This window comes from Cynocephalus volans, chromosome 5, assembly GCF_027409185.1.
Source record: "Cynocephalus volans isolate mCynVol1 chromosome 5, mCynVol1.pri, whole genome shotgun sequence".
NCBI lineage: Eukaryota > Metazoa > Chordata > Mammalia > Dermoptera > Cynocephalidae > Cynocephalus > Cynocephalus volans.
In genome coordinates this window covers 71,538,350-71,557,220 of record NC_084464.1, presented here as the reverse complement: position 1 = coordinate 71,557,220, position 18,871 = coordinate 71,538,350, and the positions used below count along the sequence as shown (strand labels likewise).

Below are 18,871 nucleotides of genomic sequence, written 5' to 3'. Positions count from 1 at the left end.
AAATTGTTCTTCTTGGCTAAAAACACAAGTATGTAGGGGAAAAATTAATGATAAAAAATGTCATGTATTACTACATGGTGTATATAATTTAAACAAGGAATTACTATTTTTACAAGACTGTTAGTAGACTTTTTTGAAAATAATTAAATTGCAACTTTCCTAATATGCACTGATGTATTTACAGTTGTATGCCAGAATTTACTGGAAAAAACAGTGAGAAAGTAATTGAACACTGCAGACTGCTCAGCATCAACTGTCTGAGTGAAGGATGGTGTTTCAATATAATTGGAAGAATCAGAGTAAGTAATTTAATACATGGCAATGTGACTTAGCACTTCAAAATACTGTAGCTTCAATCTGTACATCAAATGTTTTATTAATCTAAACCAGAGAAATACGTCTTTATATGTATATTTAAATATGATTTTCATAAAGTTTAGTAATGGAGATTTTTAATTTTAAAGAATTATGTTGAGAGGGCATTAATAAGTGTTCTAGGCAGTGTTTTTATTATAAATAAATATATAGCTAATTGAGTTTTTGAGGTATTTATCGGTATATATAAAGTCCCCATTGCTAAAGCCTTAAGCTTTTAAACTAGATAGGAATTAAAATTAGTCTAGTGGCTGTTTGTCAGGGCATACAAAAATTGCTTTTTTTAGTAGATAATTTTTGAAATGACTTTACAAATACAGAGTGTGTGTACTGCACATGATACGGCATATTCTACAACAAAGGAATTCTACTTGCAGATAAGTTTATTGAAGAAATTATCAGGTATGTACTGGGAGACACATAAACAAGAATTTTTATTCCCAATCTGAAACAAACCTGTGGATAGGAGAATGGAACAATTCATCATGGCATAGTCATACAATGGTATTATAAACTGTGGTTAAAATAAGTGAACAATAGCTATATGTGTTGATACTTATAAGTATCAAAAATGTTGAATTTTAAAATCTTATTCAAGTAATATGTTCAATGTGATAATGATTACTTAAATTTTAAAAGCACAAATATATACGTTTGTATGATGACATAAATATATAGCAAAAGTGTAAACACACACTTCAGAATTATAAACATTAGCTCTATTAGGAGGGCTTCCCACAGGAAGACAGGCGGGTGTAGTGAAATCAGGGATAATATAAATGGTAATTCCAATGTGCCTGTAATGCTTTATTTCTCTAGAACATATTTTTTGGAATAAGGAAGGTAAGAAAATGGTGTTCATTTTATTGTTTTCTCTACTTCTCTGTAGTATAAGATATTTTAATAAAATATTTTTTAAAATAATAAAAAGCCTATTTATGGAATAGACCATAGACAAATTTATAGCATGTATATTTTTGCACAAACATGCATATATATGCTAAAACATATGCTAAAATATAATCATGTTACTATACAAGAATATAAACATAAGAACATGACATTTACTTGGCAATCACAATGCTTTTGGGATGACAGCATATCATTTACAATCATTACCTTATTTGATCTTCCTATAACTCCCATTTCATTTTATGAAAAAATAAAATGTCTACTGAGATTTGAATATTTTTTCAAGGTCACACATATCTATAGGGACAGATGAAGATAGGTTTAACTTACTCTGTATGACTCCAAAATCCTTTAAAGTACTACGCATTTGTATTTTTGTTGTAAAGAAGATGCTACCATCTCTGTTTTTCTTAAAATTTATCTAGCTTTTCCTTGTTAGGAAATCATCTAATTGAAATACCTCTCTTACTTTGGTTTGAAATTCTTTGACGTTATCCTGCTTATGTTTTGATTTGGGGTTCCTGTTTTGTCTCAGGACAGTCTGTGAGTATTCATCTTTGACTTTTATTTATAAAGTCTTCCTTTACTGGTAGATCTCACCTGTTTTGGTACTTTAGTGTTTATCTATTTATTAGTGACTGTAAGTTAAGTTTAGATTTCTTCTTGAAGGAGTTAGACTTGGCTTTTCACCTTCAGTATTGAATCGACAGTTCAAGCTCAATATGCTTTAAGCCAAGTTTACTGAGATTCCCTCTACATGTTAGTATTTCCAGTCTGTGTAAATGGTGTTGGTCGCATCAGCCTCTGTCTACTTTCTCTAGTCATAAACCCAAGAATTCTCCCTTTTCTGTACCTTACATCAACTTCTCTCTGTCTTGACAGTGATTCTTAGTTCAGATACTTATTACTTTTTATAAACTTGCTACCTTGCCTCACATATTAATTAATTAATATGTTTCTTTGCTTCAAATATCACCAACTCTATTCCAGAAAAATCTATATAAAATGAAAAACTGGGAATGATATATTTTAACCAATGTTCTAAGATTCTACTCTTTGAAACTAGAAATAGAATGTAATTAGAAGGTTGAAATTCTTAACTTATATGTAGAAAGTAGTGAATTAGTAAACAGTCCCCAAATAGAGAAAAACAACAAAGCCAATATTTGTTTATTCAAAAAGACTGATAAAATGCAAAAATATTTCACAAGATCAATGAAGGTGTGAAAGCACAAAAATTACAAATGTCAGGAATCAAAAAGTAGACATCACAAAAGATTTTTCAGACATTGAATAGTAAATCAGATAATATTAAAAAAATGTTTATACCCATAATTTGACAACTTAGACTGAAAATTTCCTGAAAAACACAAAAGAAAAAATCCAGAGAGTCTAGTACTATACCAAATAAATTAACCTTATAATTAAAACTTCTTCCACAAGAAAACTCCCATATCAGCTGCTTCACTGAGGAAATCCATCAAATATTTAAAGATGTCATGTTAATTATACACAAATTATTATAAATAATAGATGAGGAAACAAATCTCAACTCATTTTTTATGAGGTTACCTTTACCCTGATATTAAAATTTGACAGGGATAGCACAAGAAAATTAATTATTATTCACTATTCCCTATTAATATATTCATAAAAATATTTTAGAAAATAATTAATTGAATTCAGCAATATATAAAAACATTATCTAAAGTCCAAGAAGAATTTTTTTTTTCTCCCTCAGGAGTGCAGTACTTATTCTGAATTCTAGATAAGTTACTGTGTTTCACCATATTAACAGAATACAAAAGACAGATCATGTGACCATCTAACTAGATGCAGAACAAGCAACTGAAAAAAAAAAAAAAACACCCCATTTATTCATGATACAAATTCTGTAACCTAGAAATAAAAAGCAACTTCTTCAATCTGATGAAGGTTATCTACAGACATCTCAAGGTAACATAATACTTATTGGTGAAAGTCTGCTTTCTTCCTCCCTAAAGTTGGCAAGGAAATTTCCACTCACAAATTCTCTTCAACATTTTACTAAAAGGTTTTACCAGTGCAATAAGGCAAGAAAAATAAATAAAACATAAAGACAGGAAAAAATAGCAGCAATGGGGTTTTAATAAGCATACCTCATTAGAAAGGTATAAAACTAAAAAAGTAGAGCTAAGTTAATTTAGCAAAATCACAGGATACAAGATAACTGCATAAAAATCAATAGTGTCTTTTGTTATAGCAAGAACTAATTAGAAAATAATACTAAAAATAACATTAAAAATGAAATTAAGCATGGTCACAATAGTATGGAAAATACTTCACAATAAATTTAACGAAATATGGGCAACAACTCACGCTGAAAACTGCAGAGAGTTATATTCATGGGTAGAAAAACTTTGTGTTTTTATGATGTCCTTTTTCCTAACTGATATTGCCAATCATTTTGTAGAAATTGGTAAGCTGATTGTAAAATTTATATGGAATTTCAAAGGACCTCAAATAGCCAAAGTAATAAAAAATAAAAACAAATCTTTAATTTTTTTTTTTTTTTTTTTACTGTTTCAAGACTTACTTTAGAACTAGAGTATCAAGGCAGTGTAGTGTTGGCACAAGGACAGACTAAGATCAGAAGAATAAAAGGGATAATTCAGAAATACTCATAGATCCACCTGGAAATATCTTGTTGATTTCCAACAAAAACACCAAGATAATTTAATAAAGGAATTTTTTTTTATCAAATGGCACAAGGAAAAAAATTAATCTATATGCCTACTTCAAACCATACAATAATTAATTTGAGATCAAGCATAGGCATAAGAGTAGAAGCTAAAATTATGAAACTTCTAGGGAGTAAAAACAAAGAAGATATTTTTCATGGCCTTGCACCAGGCAAAATTTTGTTAGGTAGGATACAATAGTAGCTGGTTTATTGGACTTCATTGAGTCTAAAAACTTGTATTTATCAAAAGGCAAAAGAAAGACAACTATAACCAATGTTTATAAAACTTAATTTACATTAAAAGTAAACAAAATCCAGGTGTGTACTGTTAACGTGAGATAACCTGAAATATAACATCTTTATTAAAATAAAAGATGCAAAAGACATGCTATGGGTTGAATTGTTTTGCCCAGAGGTTTATGTATTAATCCCCACTGTAACACTGTTGAGAGTAGGAAATTCTATTATGGTAAAAGGAGAGGCCTTCACCAGGTGATTAGACTGTGGGGACTGTACCCTTGTGAATGGATTGATCCGTTGATGGGTGGCCATAGGTGTCACAGGAATCCCATTTAACCCCACTGGCCAGGCAATTGTTGAAAGAGCTAATGGCCTTCTTAAGTCTCAAATAAGTAAACCAAGGAGGGGTAATATAGATATAGGACTGGCCTCTCATAAACAGGTCTTTAAAGCTCTGTTTACACCAAATTTCTTAAACTGTAATTCCCCAGAATTAACAGCCATAGAATGACACTTTCTACCTTCTAAAAAGAGACCTAGACCATTGGTTTTATACCACCACCTGCTGACGGGACCACAATGGTTGAGACCTGCCGAATTGTTAACATGGGAGAGAGGGTATGTGTCTATTCTCTCACTCACAGGCCCACTATGGATTCCTGCTAAGGCTGTTAAATCTTATGTGGAGCCTCATACCAGACGAGGAATTGAATCTGATCTCAAAATCTCAATGCCTCACCATCACACCTCAGGGATGGTACACATCAGACCACCAGTAATAAAAATAAAGACAAGTTCCAAATTGACCTGGAGTAAATTTTAAAAACTTCAACAGTCAAACAGCTTTCAATAGCTCAGCCCTTAAGTTCAGTAACTCATTTGAGAAACAAAAACTAACCTAAAATCTATCTATTTAACTAGATGGTCTCAAATTTTCTGGCATCCAGCTGGTTATCTTAAACAGACTTCTAAATTCTCTTCTAGTCTCATATATGTATTTCTTCACAAAATCTAATGGTAGAATTCTATGCTATTTTCTTAAAAGGAAGAAAATCTTCTCTGCATCTTCTTAAAAAGCTTTGCATACTTTGCTTTACAATGTAAATTTGTTGTCTTGCTTTCTTTAAGGCAGGGTGAGGCCTCACCAATAAGTCTTAAAAAAAAAAAAAAAATCTAAACCTGACTTTCCTTTTTACTAGTGAGCTTTTTTTTACATCTTGAACAAAACCTATAAGATCCACGTTTGTTCTTGTTGTTTATGTCTGCATATCTGCATGTGTAAGCTGTATGTTATGTCTATATGTTCATGTATGTATGTGTAATTATGTTGTGTGCAAGGTACCAAATTGGCTTATAATTAATGCATGCTCATTACGTAAATAAGCATACTTTTCAAGTTCACATGATTTAAATTTCCTAAAGTTTTGATAAATATATTTTCAAAATTTGATTTAAACATTTTACCTAAATTTGTCTCTAGGTCAATATGTCTCCTTGTTATTTCAGCTCTGCCTCCTGGCTATGCTGGGAGAAACTATATCTTTTAGAAATTTTTTTTTTAAATACCACCATCTGTCTTAGGCTCCACATGGTTCCAAATGCCATGTGGAAACCTGGGACCCAAAATGGCTAGTGAAAGGAGACCTATGCCCAATATCACATAGGCCCTAGATAACATTAACTGATAAGGGTATAGATCTAATACACCAAGTTTTTGGCTGGGAAACCATAAATATGTACTTGGTAAAAATAGCTAAAATTCATACTGGCTTTCTATAATTTACTCTGATAAACGGACACCTATTTACTAACCTGAATGTATAAAAATGTTCTCTTCAGCACACATCATTGCCTGGGGTTACTAATCAAACAGGATTATTAGAGGTCTTTTCACTTGACTGCTCTTAATACAAAATTGTAAAAGGTTGTCTTTGTCCCTTAGATAACTGGTTTAGGAAACATTTCATGATAATTTCTTGTGCTCTCTACCTTTGAAACCCTCTATCACATTGGTTTTACTTTGTGTAATAATTTGTGATTTTATTCAACTAAGTGTTTTAAGTTTTTTTGTTATTTAACAAAGCTTTCCAAAACCAAATTCCGAAATCTCAACCTTTTGGTGGTTTGAAATAACTTTGAGGAGTTCCAAAGGCCCTGGAGCTTCTCAAAGGATATATAAAAGATGTATCAAAACGAATTGGCTTATTTAATAAATTAGAGTATACGGGAAAGCATTGTCAGTACTGAAGGTGTTATTGATATGTGTTACAAAATCTTATAAAGTTCTTAAATATCTGTGTCTTGATATAAATGCTATTGGTCATAATCTTGGTTTAATTATAATTTTAAAATTTTATGTTTTTCCATATTTCATGAAAAAAAACTCTCATAGGTACAGTTTCCTGACAAACTTTGAGTTCATACCTTTAAATTTCCAAAATTCTAATGAAGAAACTGATGGGTTTGTGAAATTGTTCACAAAGATCAAAACAACAAAGGTTAATTAGTGAACTAATTAAAAAGAATTAGGTGTTTTTCCAGTTTCCTCATTTTGAAACACTGCTGGTTCTCTAAATGTTTTGTTTTCCAAATTTAAGAAAACTCTCTCTCTCTCTTCAGCTCCCTATAACTAACAACAGTTTGGTAAAATGTCATTTAAAACAGAAGTAAAAGTATTTGTTTTCTTCCTAATTGATCCCCTCCAAATTTAATAACTTTAAGTATCATTATGATTATTATGACAATGTGGCTATTTTTATAAATTAAAAGAAAATTAACTCTCTCTCTTTATAACAGGATATAATTTAAAACATTGGTATCAGATAGCATGTCTCTCTTCTAAGTTGCTGACCCTTCTTTCATGTTGCCTAAATTTGGCCTAAATGCTGCTTCATCCTGCTGTTCATCTTTCCCCTGACATGGGACAGATCACCACCTGGGAAACAGTCTTCCCAGTGCTGTGGAATTTATACAAAGAAAAGTAAGACCTTTTCAATCATGATATTGCTCATCAATGCTTTTATGAGGAATGCCTTGATCATAAAGGCTGAAATAACATCTCTACAAAAGCAGTTCTCTAAATTTTCCTGGCCTTAAAGAGGGTGTTTGTAACTTGGATGAGACATCCTGTTCTTAAACAAAAGACTTGTAATTGATCAAAAATTTTACAAAAGACTAGATGCTTTAAAAACAGTAATGTCCTGGACAGCTGAACATTAACAAACTCTCTGGACTCATAATCAAGTTTTATATGGAGCAGAATCTCATTCCAGAGTTTCAAAAATTGGTAATTACACCCAATTCACAGCACCTGGAATGATATTGATGCAGCCACTCTGAGACCATGACATCATCAGTCCTCACCTGAAATAAATTAAAAGGACTTGCCATGCTAAATGATACCAACTTTGCTTTAAACGCTTTTGACTTAACTTTGATCTATAGCTTTTACTTTTTCTTTTGAATAAATTAAATGGGGGGAGATGTGAAGAATGCATAAAACAAATGTACTTCACAGGGACTGGTTTCCCAAAGCCTTGCAGTTTCAAATATTGACCTCACAAAGGACAGGAATTTTTCCCCTGGCTATTGAGTCTCTGTTGTAAGAAAAAGAATTGCAGCACAGCAAGGTTGCTGGCTCAAAGACAGACAGGTTACTGTTTGATATGTAAAGATAGTGGGAAATTGCTGGAAGAAGAGAATGTTTGCTAATAACAAGCTTTTGTTAGTGGATCAACTTAATTGAATCATAGAATGTCACCTTGCTTGTCTGTTACCAGCTTCTATTGTTAAACTTGTTAAACTGTACTTAGCAAAACCCCCACCTATGTTCTCTTCCTGTAACTTCCTGGTCTGGAGAATAAATGCGGGAAGAGAACCCCAATTCATGGTGAATTTCCCAAATGGAAAGAATGCCTCACTCTTGGGGATTCCAGGAGATTAACCCCTTTTCAGGGCTTCTCACTGCTCAGAAGAGATGGGCTTTGAGTAATCTTTGGCAGCTCCATCACCCAGGGAAAAAGAGGTGACAAATCTGTGGGAGGTAAAGCAACACATGGGTGTGGTTCTGATGGCTTTGTAAAGAGCATGGGTGGGTTTAGCTCTCTCTCTTGGTCAAGCCATTTGCTGTGTGACATCCCTGCATTGCTGGGAAGAATCACCACCCACCAATAAGGCTTTCCCCAGATGTGTTCCATGGACTTTGGACTTCCTAGACTCAATAACTATAAGGAATAAATTTTATTTCTTTATAAATTACCCAGTTTCAGGTATTCTGTTATATGCAACAGAGACAGACTAATACAAGATATATCAGGGAAATACTAATGAAAATAGTGTTGATGCCTATATTAATTTCATGTAAAATAGACTTTAAGACATAAAATCTGGAATTTATGATGACTTTGTCATGACGTAAGCTTTAACTCATGAAAAAGTTATAATACTTATGATATTATATGGACGTACTATTATGAGAATTATGTAGGAAAATATTGACAGAAGCACAAAGAGAAATGAGGAGTCTGGCTCCAGGCCGAAATATGATGTGCGATTTTCAGGTTCTACCATAGGCAATTACAGTACTTTGCCTGGCAGGCTTCACCAAGGGCAGCTGATCACACCAGACTTGGTACACAGCCAGTACATTACAGTTTTCCAGAAAGAGTTGCAGTGGAGGACTCAGCAAGGTCCCCAAAGCCTCCCCCAGCTATGTTGATATGTATTTTATTCCTATTCAATCACTTTATTCAGAGGTCTCTGTATGGGGAGCAGAGGACCTCAATTAACGCACTTCCCAGGTGCTTTAAGGGACACTTCCTTGTGGAGGGTGCCTTGTCTGAGGCTCTTTTATCCACCCTGACTCAGTACTTTCCCACTCCAGGCCCTTTTTTCTCTCTTGCCTCTGGAGTCCATAAAGTCAGGAGCCTTTTATTCAAGCCTTCTTTTCAATGAGAAGATTATCCCACTTGTGCTGCATCTTATCTGACCCTTGACCAGTCCTGTTTCCTGGGGAAAAATGGTTGGTACCACTTTTTGCCTCTTGATTGCATTGTCGTAGTGAGTGAATAAAGGCTTGAATGTTAATTTCAGTTTGGCTCTTTGTGCTGATTGACCACCTTGACACCTGGGTGCTCAAGAAAAAATTAATAACTCCTTTGTCATAGAGGGGTATATTTGATTTTCATGCAAAACTATATGTATGTTTTATTTGTAATTTTCAAGGAGAAAGAAAACATAAAATTAAGCAATAGATTTTTACAGGTAATCTTTACATAAAAATGCAAATGGAAAATAAACACACTTAAAACGTTCATACTCTAAAAATCAATGAAATGCCATTTAAGGCAATATATATATCTCGTTTTATCCTTCTGCATCTTAGAACACAAAACTGTACACAGTTTATACTTCTGTAGCAAAAAGAAAGAGTGAGACAGCATTTTCACATATATGCAGGAAAACTAAGACAGAATAAACCCACTGAATGGCAATTTATCAGTATGTTCCTAAAATTTTTAAATTTGTAATAATGCAATATCTAGAAATACCGAAAGTAAGTAAACAAGATTATTTTTAATTTGCACACAAAATATCCGTTATATTCTTGCTTATTTTACAATAAAAATAACCAAATTAGGCAACAAGAATAATTAAAAGTTATATTGTATCTATATAATAGAATGTGCATCCATTTTGACCATGTTTTTGAAACTTAATAAATTTTTGAAAATGCTTAAATTAAAATATTCAATGAAAAATTTAAAAACTCGTACTAATTATAATTTGCTTTTAGATATATACAACTACTTTTTCACTTGCAACAAAATAAGATAATTTTAATATTCTGTATTTTCTGGGTGTGTGGGACAGGCCAAAAGGAATGGCAGGGCTGCTACCCCAGAAATCATCTGTTGGTTTTCACCTCACCTCCCAGAGCATTATAGACATTAGCAAATATATATATATATACATATATATGTGTGTGTATAAAATAAAGATATATATATATGTGTACACACACACACACACACACACACACACACACACACAAATATATATATTTGGTCTCTCTGTGTATATACACACATACACACACACTTTTTTTTTTTTCGTGGCTGGCCAGTACAGGGATCCAAAATCAGGAAGTATATATAGGGAGCCCAGGCTTTCTCAGGCAGTAGGAAGTAAAAGGGAGGGGAGCCAGTTAGATGGCAGATGGAAATAGGAGATGTAGCTTCCAATGTCATCCATCCCCATAATGTTTAGGGCTTTTAAATTTTTAATTGACATAAAACTTCCCTAGTATATTTGATTTGATTTGATTGATACATTGAAGTATCTGAAGACTGTGACCTACTTGCTCCAGGGGCAAGTAGAAACACACAGGGACACAGAAGCAAGGATCAAAAAAGAAAAATGGGGAAGAACAGATCTAGAAGTCACAAAGTGGCTCTGAGTTAATATGAAGAAGGAACATAAGACCAAGTTTAATCAGAGTTTTAATGGCCAGTGGGGCCTGGATAATATTTGTATTATGTAAATGTGTATAAAATAGTTTAGAAGGAAATAAACCCATAATTCAAAAGCAACTCACTATTTAATGAGATTATACTAAAATAATAATCAGAACAAATAATTTATTTCTTTTGAATACATTTAATTAAAGTTGTATGAAGAATAAAGAAATACCCCATAGTGATATTTTAGTTTAGAAAGTTGATATTAAATGCAATAGGCTGAAAAATATTAGGGGGAAAAATACCTTGTAGGTCAAACCTTATTAATTCCAAGTCATGCTCTTCATTATGAGTTAAATTTTTCTCTTTTCAATTCATTTTCTTTATAATTAAAGTGGCATAAGGATGCCAAACTTTCTCATTGAAATTGTGATGAGGAATACGAAATAAAGCACTTTTACAATGTCAATTGCACCTTCAGTATGAATAATATAAGTGACCCCTATGATAAAACAATTGTTGCTTCCCAATCGAGTATTAGGTTTCTAAGAACTGTAATGGAAGAATAAACTATTGAAGAAATTAAGAGCCTAAGGGCTCCCAGAAAAAAAAAAGAAAGAAAGAAAAGAAAAAGATTCTTATAATTATCTTCATATTGATAAAAATAAATACAAGACATCCACTTAATTAAAAGATATGCTTGCTATTATGCCCATTATAAAGTAAAAATGTATGTCCTATATGATTAAACACTATTTATTATGCCTTATAGCAATGATTAAGGAATTTTTTTCCTTAAAGCTTCGGTCACATACTGGAATACTTATTTTCATTTTAATGGATAATATACATAGTTAAATCCACAGTTTCTGGTTTGTGTCTATCCAAATATCTTACAACTTCCTAATGTTACGACTTAAAATCATTTACTGCTTTTTTTTTTTTTTTTTTTTTAATATCACCAAAGAAAACACCTTTAGAGCTTTGTACAAAGCTCCTTTGGTTTTCTTCTTTTACATCTGGCTCCAGGATGCAGATATAAGGATTCACTTTATGTTTTATCTCATCTTTTTAAGTCTCCTATAAGACTTCATTGGAAAACTAACAAAAAAACAAAGTTTAAGCCACATCAAGTTTAACTTCACCATCTGCTTTATTTCTATCTTCTATTTCCATCCTCTAGTTAAATCTTTTTTTTCTTTTTTTTTTTTTTTTTAATGATCATCAACAAGAATGACTTATGCAAACTCACACTGAAAGAAGTAAAGCCCGAATTAGAATTCCATGTGAATACAACTTGCGTTGGGGTAGAATTAAGAGTTTTACAATTTTAGTTGCAACAATAGAAAGTCTAAACAGAATTTCTCTCTCTCTCTCTCTCTCTCTCTCTCTCTAAGGCACACATACACTCACCCACACATGCGCACAGAGGAATTCAAAGGCCCACATAATTAAACTCTGCAGGGGACAGACCAGGTAAGCTTTAACTCAATGCCATCATATTCCTTCTACTTTGCTCTAAAAGAGCAACAATGTTCTCGTTACTGGAAGAATTCAGGCATGCTCCTCCCTCAGGCCTTTGTCTTGAATATTTTTACTCAGATTTGTGATTTATAGGCTTCTTCATTCTGTTTAGGTATTTTCTCAAAAGCTACTTTCTCTGTTAGTCTTTCCTTTGACATCAAATCTAAAAATGTTAAATACTCCCTTCTTGCCCATACACATCACTGTCCTCTTGCAATCTTTCTTCATAACAATTACTGCCACCTGGCTTCCCAACTCAAAATATAGTTCTTCATTACCTTTCCTACTAGATTACAAATGCCTTGTGATCAGGATCCACTTCAATAATCTCCTGATCCATGTCTTACACCTCAGAGACAGTTATTCCTCCTCTCTTCTCTCTCTTACATAGACTTATTTTTCAATGGTTTTCTGAATAGAAAAAAAAAAAAGAAAAAGAAAACTTCCTTGAAGAAGTTTTACTATTTAAAAATTTGCCTCTCATAATTAAGGAGAAATTACTGGTGAAAGCACACAAAAGGGTGTGGTTATTTACATGAATCTAATTTATATTGTTTGAATCCTTAAGATGGCAGCTCTTCTCCCACTATGATTATTAACAGAAGTTAGAACCATAATATCTGCATATATGCTAAAGCTAAATACTTCATTAAATGGATAAGTTATCCTGCTCTTGTACAGATTCTTGGTAGGCAAGTTGACTTCTGCCTCAAGTAGTGCTTGGGAGAGAGCAGTGTCCTCTCACTAGCTTTTTGCTTTTAAGACTTTTTCATATGCATATATTACTTCTTTCTTCTAGTTCTTTATTAAACAAACAACAATGTGTTTCTACTTGGAAGAAATTTTTCAAACACAAGAAAATATCTTTCAGAGAATTCATGGTTAAGCAATTCTCAGATGATTTTGTTGCCGTATAATTGTTAGTAGTGCAAAGTGGTAGAACCTTCTTTTATGGTCAAACTCACAGTATTATCTGGGTCCTTTTGACTTTGCCTTCCTAGCGCAGCAAACAATAATAAAGCAAGAAATGTTTCCTACTTACAAGAATTAACAGAAATTAAAGTTACCACATAGCTTCCATTATATATCACGGATTTTGTGTATAGAAAATTTTCAGGTGTCTTAATAGCAGTTCTAGGACAAAAATAGAAATACTCAGGGATTAGTGCTTATGTCAATGTCACTTCTAAATGCAGGATATATGAACTAATTGGTCTACAATGAGAAGTACTTTGTAAATCCACATTTTCTACTGATTGAGTATAATAATTAGCACTAGCTATATGTTTTAGTCCATTTGTGTTGCTGTAACAGAAATACCTGAGACTGGGTAATTTATAAAGAACAGAGATTTATTTGACTTATGATTCTGGGACAGCTGCATCTGGTGTGAGCCTCAGGCTGCTTCTACTCATGGCAGAAAGTGGCAAGCAGCCGACAGGTACAGGCAGATCCTATGGTGAGAGGAATCAAGAGAGAGCAAGAGGGGAGGTATCTGGGTCTTTTAAACAACCAGCTCTCATGGGAACTAATAGAGCTAGATCTCACTCATTAATCCCCCCTCCCCCAGGGGGAGCATTATTCCATTCATGAGGGATCCGCCACCATGATTCAAACAGCTTCCAGCACTACCACATTGGAGATTCAGTTTCCACATGAGGTTCTGGGAGGACAATACATCCAAATTCTATCACTATATAATAGAGAAAAATCAAGAGGGACTTCCAATGATGAATTAATAAATGTCTCTCATACTTTTTAATTTACTTTCAGTTTTATAGCATTATTTATTTACAGGAGAAAGTACCAAAGGAATTGTATATATATATATATCTTTTATCTTTTCTATTTCTGATTTTCAGCAGAATTTTTATAAAGGATAAAGTAACTTAAAGCAACTTAAATATAAGAGATGACAGCTGAATACATCTAAATTAGTGAAATATTTGTGATTTGTGGAAATACTTTTAAAGGAAACAAATATAAACACTTTAAATATCTTAGAGAAACTAAAGATGCCAGTGTCATTAATAATGATGAAACAAGGAAAGGAAAAGGAAAAAAAATAACTTGTCTGAAGAAGTTTTTACGATTTAAAAGTGTGCCTCATATGATTAAGGAGAGTTCATTGGTGAAAGTACAAAAAAGAAAAAAAAAGCTTATGGTTATTTACTTAAATCTAATTCATCCTGTGGTTTGGATACTTAAGATGGCAGCTTTTCTCCCACATAAGAGAAATCAGAACTATAATATCTATATATACACTAAAGTGATGTCTCTAAAAGGTATATCACAACTAGATGGGAAATAAAATGTGGACATACACTTTCATGAACAGTTTCTGGATATCCAGAGTGTGGGTGGCTTAATAATGGCACACCAAATTGCCCAAGTCCTGACTCCCAGAACCTATGAATGTGATCTAACATAGCAAAAGGCACTTTTCAGAAGTGATTAACTGAAGGATTTTGAGATGAAGAGAATATCCTGGATTATGAGTTGAGCCTGATGTAATCACAAAGGTCCTTATCAAAGGTCTTCATAAGGAGTCAGAGACAGAGAAGGTGATGTGATGACAGAAGCAGAGGTTAGAAAGATGTTCTTTGAAGATGGAGGAGAGGACCCACAAGCCAAAGAACACAGGCTACCCCTAAAAGTTGGAAAAAGACACACAGATTCTGCCCTCAGAGCCTGCAGAAGAATCCAGTCTTGCTGTTACCTTGACTTTAGCCCAGTGAGACTGATTTCAGATTTCTAACCCCTGGAAATGTAAGAGAACACATGTGTTTTAAACCACTAAGTTTGTAATAAATTGTTACAGTAGTAATGAAAAACAAATACACAGAAGTTTCAAGAAAATTTATTTTAAACACAAAAGTAAACTTGCTAGCTGAAAATGTTAGAGAAGCTCTCTAATTGAATGCAAATGTTTGAATGTAAGTATGGTGATAGGTCATCTTCAAAAGATGTACATGAAATGCAAACAGAAGTCAAAGTTGATATCTTCTTAGTGGCCATTTTTAGTTTTACTTGAGTTTTAGGGCCATCTGAACTAATTGGCGCGAGTGGATGTAGTATACTTCAGGAAAAACAAAAAGCAACAAGATAATTGGTTGGTTCTGTATCTCAGAATAAATGAATTCAACATTCATTGGTTAAAATTCTACATTTCCTTTGACATGGTTGGCATGTTTGGTGGACCATTTCTCAACTACTTAGGGGAGTAGCAGGCATGCTCATAAAGTAAGCTCATGTCATTTTACATTTTTCTCTTCCATTATTCACTCAGGTAGGGATAGACTCTGCTAATGCCATATCCTGTATGTTTACATATCTTACTAATTTATCATCCACACCAGGACACATTTGAGAACAAAAAGACATCCTATCAGTTCCTTGACTGGAATGATAGGCATTAAACTAGTCAGTTTTATACAGGGGGGCATTACTTAACTAGTATTCTTCCCAATATGGACATCTAATCATTAGAAAAGGGGTTCCACACTATTCTGAAGTTATCTTTAACAATTGTGAAGTAATGTTGTCAACTTGCAGTCTAAGTCCAACAAAAGCATTAATTAAAAATTAGGCAAACCACCTAATTTGTGAGAAATTAGAACCACATGTAATTTACTATACAATCAACATCTTCATTGCAGATATAATCACAGTTATTTTAGAAGCCTGTAGGTTAATTAATTTTTATTCTTTCTCAATAGGTATTGGTGAATCCTTAATCAGGTCTTTTTATGGAAAGTGTCTCTATACTTTTATAATCTCTAAGATTTCTTTGTCCTCTTCTTTGTTTAATTTCACTAGTACATTTCTTTGAAAGAATATTTATCTAAAAATTATATTGTGGAAACTCTATACCACAGGCACACAGTTCAAAACAAGACAGACCATGATGCTACCTCATGCTTTTACAATAGTCTCTCACTGGGATATATATCTTAACTTTAATTGCGAACAAAAAGAAAAGAATAAAAGAAACCTAACATCAATTGCTCAAAGTTTACATATGATAATAGTGTCTACCTATTATTGAGGAAGTATTTCTTAGACTGACAACACACATACACTCACACATGTACAACCAGAGAAACAGAGAGAGAGAGCAGAGAGAGAGAGAGAGTGGAGAAAGAGAGAGAGAGATCCACATATCACTATTTCCTATCTCCTTTCCCAGCTCTTCATAATCCTTTCCTATCTCAATCTGACATGAGCAGAAATTTTTTTAGGAGTAAGAATTGCAGGCAGACCAATGGCCAGAATGGGTATCTCCCTAGGTCCTGAAATAATATGAGTGACTTCTTTTTTATTTATTTTTTTGCTGGTTGTTGCTATTGTATTTTAAATAGGTTTACTATTAGCAAATCTGGGTTAGTTACCAATTATTCTTGCATCTGTTATGAGGACAGAGCAAGGAATTTATTGATTCTTTGTAAGTTGCTCAATATCCGCAGCCAGATAGTTACCTGAAGTCCTAACTGTTTATTTTTCTAGCTGTCCTCCATAGAATTAGCATGACTTTTTCAAGCAATCTGTCTCAACTCCCCGAAACATTTCTTCTGAAAATATGCCGATGACCAGAACTTTAAAATGAGAAGCAAAGTTTAATTATGTAATTGTACCAAAAATGTTTGATACACACCATCTCCCAGTTAAATTTTCATGCAAATAAGAAATTATTCTTCCCATTTGGATAATAAATATAGAAATCAGAAGAAATTGAATTTTGTTTTTTAAAAATTAGCTGCCCCTCTCTCTTCTTTTCACTGCACAATGTTGTAATTGGCCAAGCGCTTATTTTTATCACGTGTAACTGATCTCTTTAGTAACGATGTTGAGAGCCCAGTAGTGTCCATCCAGGGTGAATGAGCTGAACTTTATTTTATTTATTTATTTATTTATTGTCTGTTTGTGACTGGCCGCACCGCGCTCAGCCAGTGAGTGCACCGGCCATCCCTATATAGGATCTGAACCTGCGGTGGGAGTACTGCTGTGCTCCCAGCGCCGCACCCTCCTGAGTGCGCCACAGGGTCGGCCCGCTGAACTTTAAAATAACCCAAATTGGTCCAGAGGAACACATTATCTCTGAATTCTTGAATTAAAACACCTGATAAAAAAGATAGATATAGGAAATACCTGGAGGAATTATAAAATTACCTCTACTCACCCCCAAAGATTAGGATATCATGATGAATTTTAGAATTCTAAAGATAGTTCAACTTTATGCCTTTTATGAGGACCAAGAGTTAAAATAGGTCTTAAACTTACATGCATCAATAAAGTGGGCTTAAAAAAAAAAAAGAAAGAAAAAGAAAAGTTTTTTCAACTTATGTTAGATTATCACATTTAAAAGTTTTATTCATTTATTATTTCTGTATTATTACTCTCATGTATCTACGATTGTTTTCTACTTAATAACTAATAGAATTATTAGATTAATAATTTTAATACTTCTCATGCAAAATTTTCTAGTCAATATTCTAAAATTTTATAAGAACTAAAATAAACTATGCAATTTTACTAAATTTCTGAAGTTAGGAGACTGTCTCAATAGTTCTATCTGACTTAAGATAAGTAAAGCCAATTAGTTCATTACATTTTTTCTTAAGTCTAAGAAAAATCATGTTACTCCAATAATAATTTATTATAAGGAATAATCCACAGTTAATTAAATTATTTTAAAAAATCAAAATTAATATAACATATAAGACATTATTTGAGAAACTGACTTATAATACATATTTAAGAAAAAAATATTAAAGTGATTTAGGGAAAACAAATTTAAGAATATACAATGAAACTTTGAAGAAATACCATACTTGGACGACCAAAAAGAAAAGTGAACTATACATTTCTAATAATTAAAATGTTGTGGCATTGGAATAAAAAAGAGATTTAAATTAATAAAAACATATAGTAAACCAAATGCGAGAATGTACTTACTGTCATTTTCTGGATGCAGAAACTTAAATCAGTAAGATAAAGACTGATTATAAAAAAATTTATTGGAAAAACGATACGATATTTTTTGGAGGAAGATTTACTTTACATTACGCTTCTGTAGATGAAAAGATATTTCAGTCACTTTTAACTTATTAAGAATGTCCTCTTACTGGGACAGCAATCTACTCAAATATGTCAGTCTTTCCATGCAAAAACAAATTTGAAAATCTGTAGGAAGTGGATAAATTTCTGGACAACACAAACTACCAAGACTGAACCAAGAAGAAATAGAAACCTTGAATGGACCAATAAGTAGCAACATGATTGAAGCAGTAACCAGAAGTCTCCCAACAAAGACAAGCCCAGGACAGGATGGCTTTACTGCTGAATTCTTCAAAATCTTTAAAGAGGAATTAATACCAATTCTCTTCAAACTATTCCAAAAAATTGAAACAGAGACCATTCTCCCAAACTCATTTTATGAGGCCGCCATAACCCTGATACTAAAACCAAACAAAGATATAATAAAAAAAAGAAAACTATATGCCAATATCCTTGATGAACATTGATGCAAAATCCTCAACAAAGCATTAGCAAATAGAATATAGCAACACATCAAACAAATTACTCACCATGATCAACTGGGATTTATCCCAGGCATCCAAGAGTGGTTCAGCATAAACAG

The 18,871-nt window shown here is 32.9% G+C and overlaps 1 protein-coding gene across 1 annotated transcript in view; it reads left to right on the top strand.

Annotated features, from left to right (window-relative positions):
• The window catches only part of EYS (eyes shut homolog), a 1,675,061-nt gene that overhangs the window by 134,667 nt on the left and 1,521,523 nt on the right, over positions 1-18,871 (top strand). Inside the window, 1 exon segment of the mRNA XM_063097631.1 lies at positions 185-299. Within this exon segment, the coding sequence (XP_062953701.1) occupies positions 185-299 (115 nt within the window).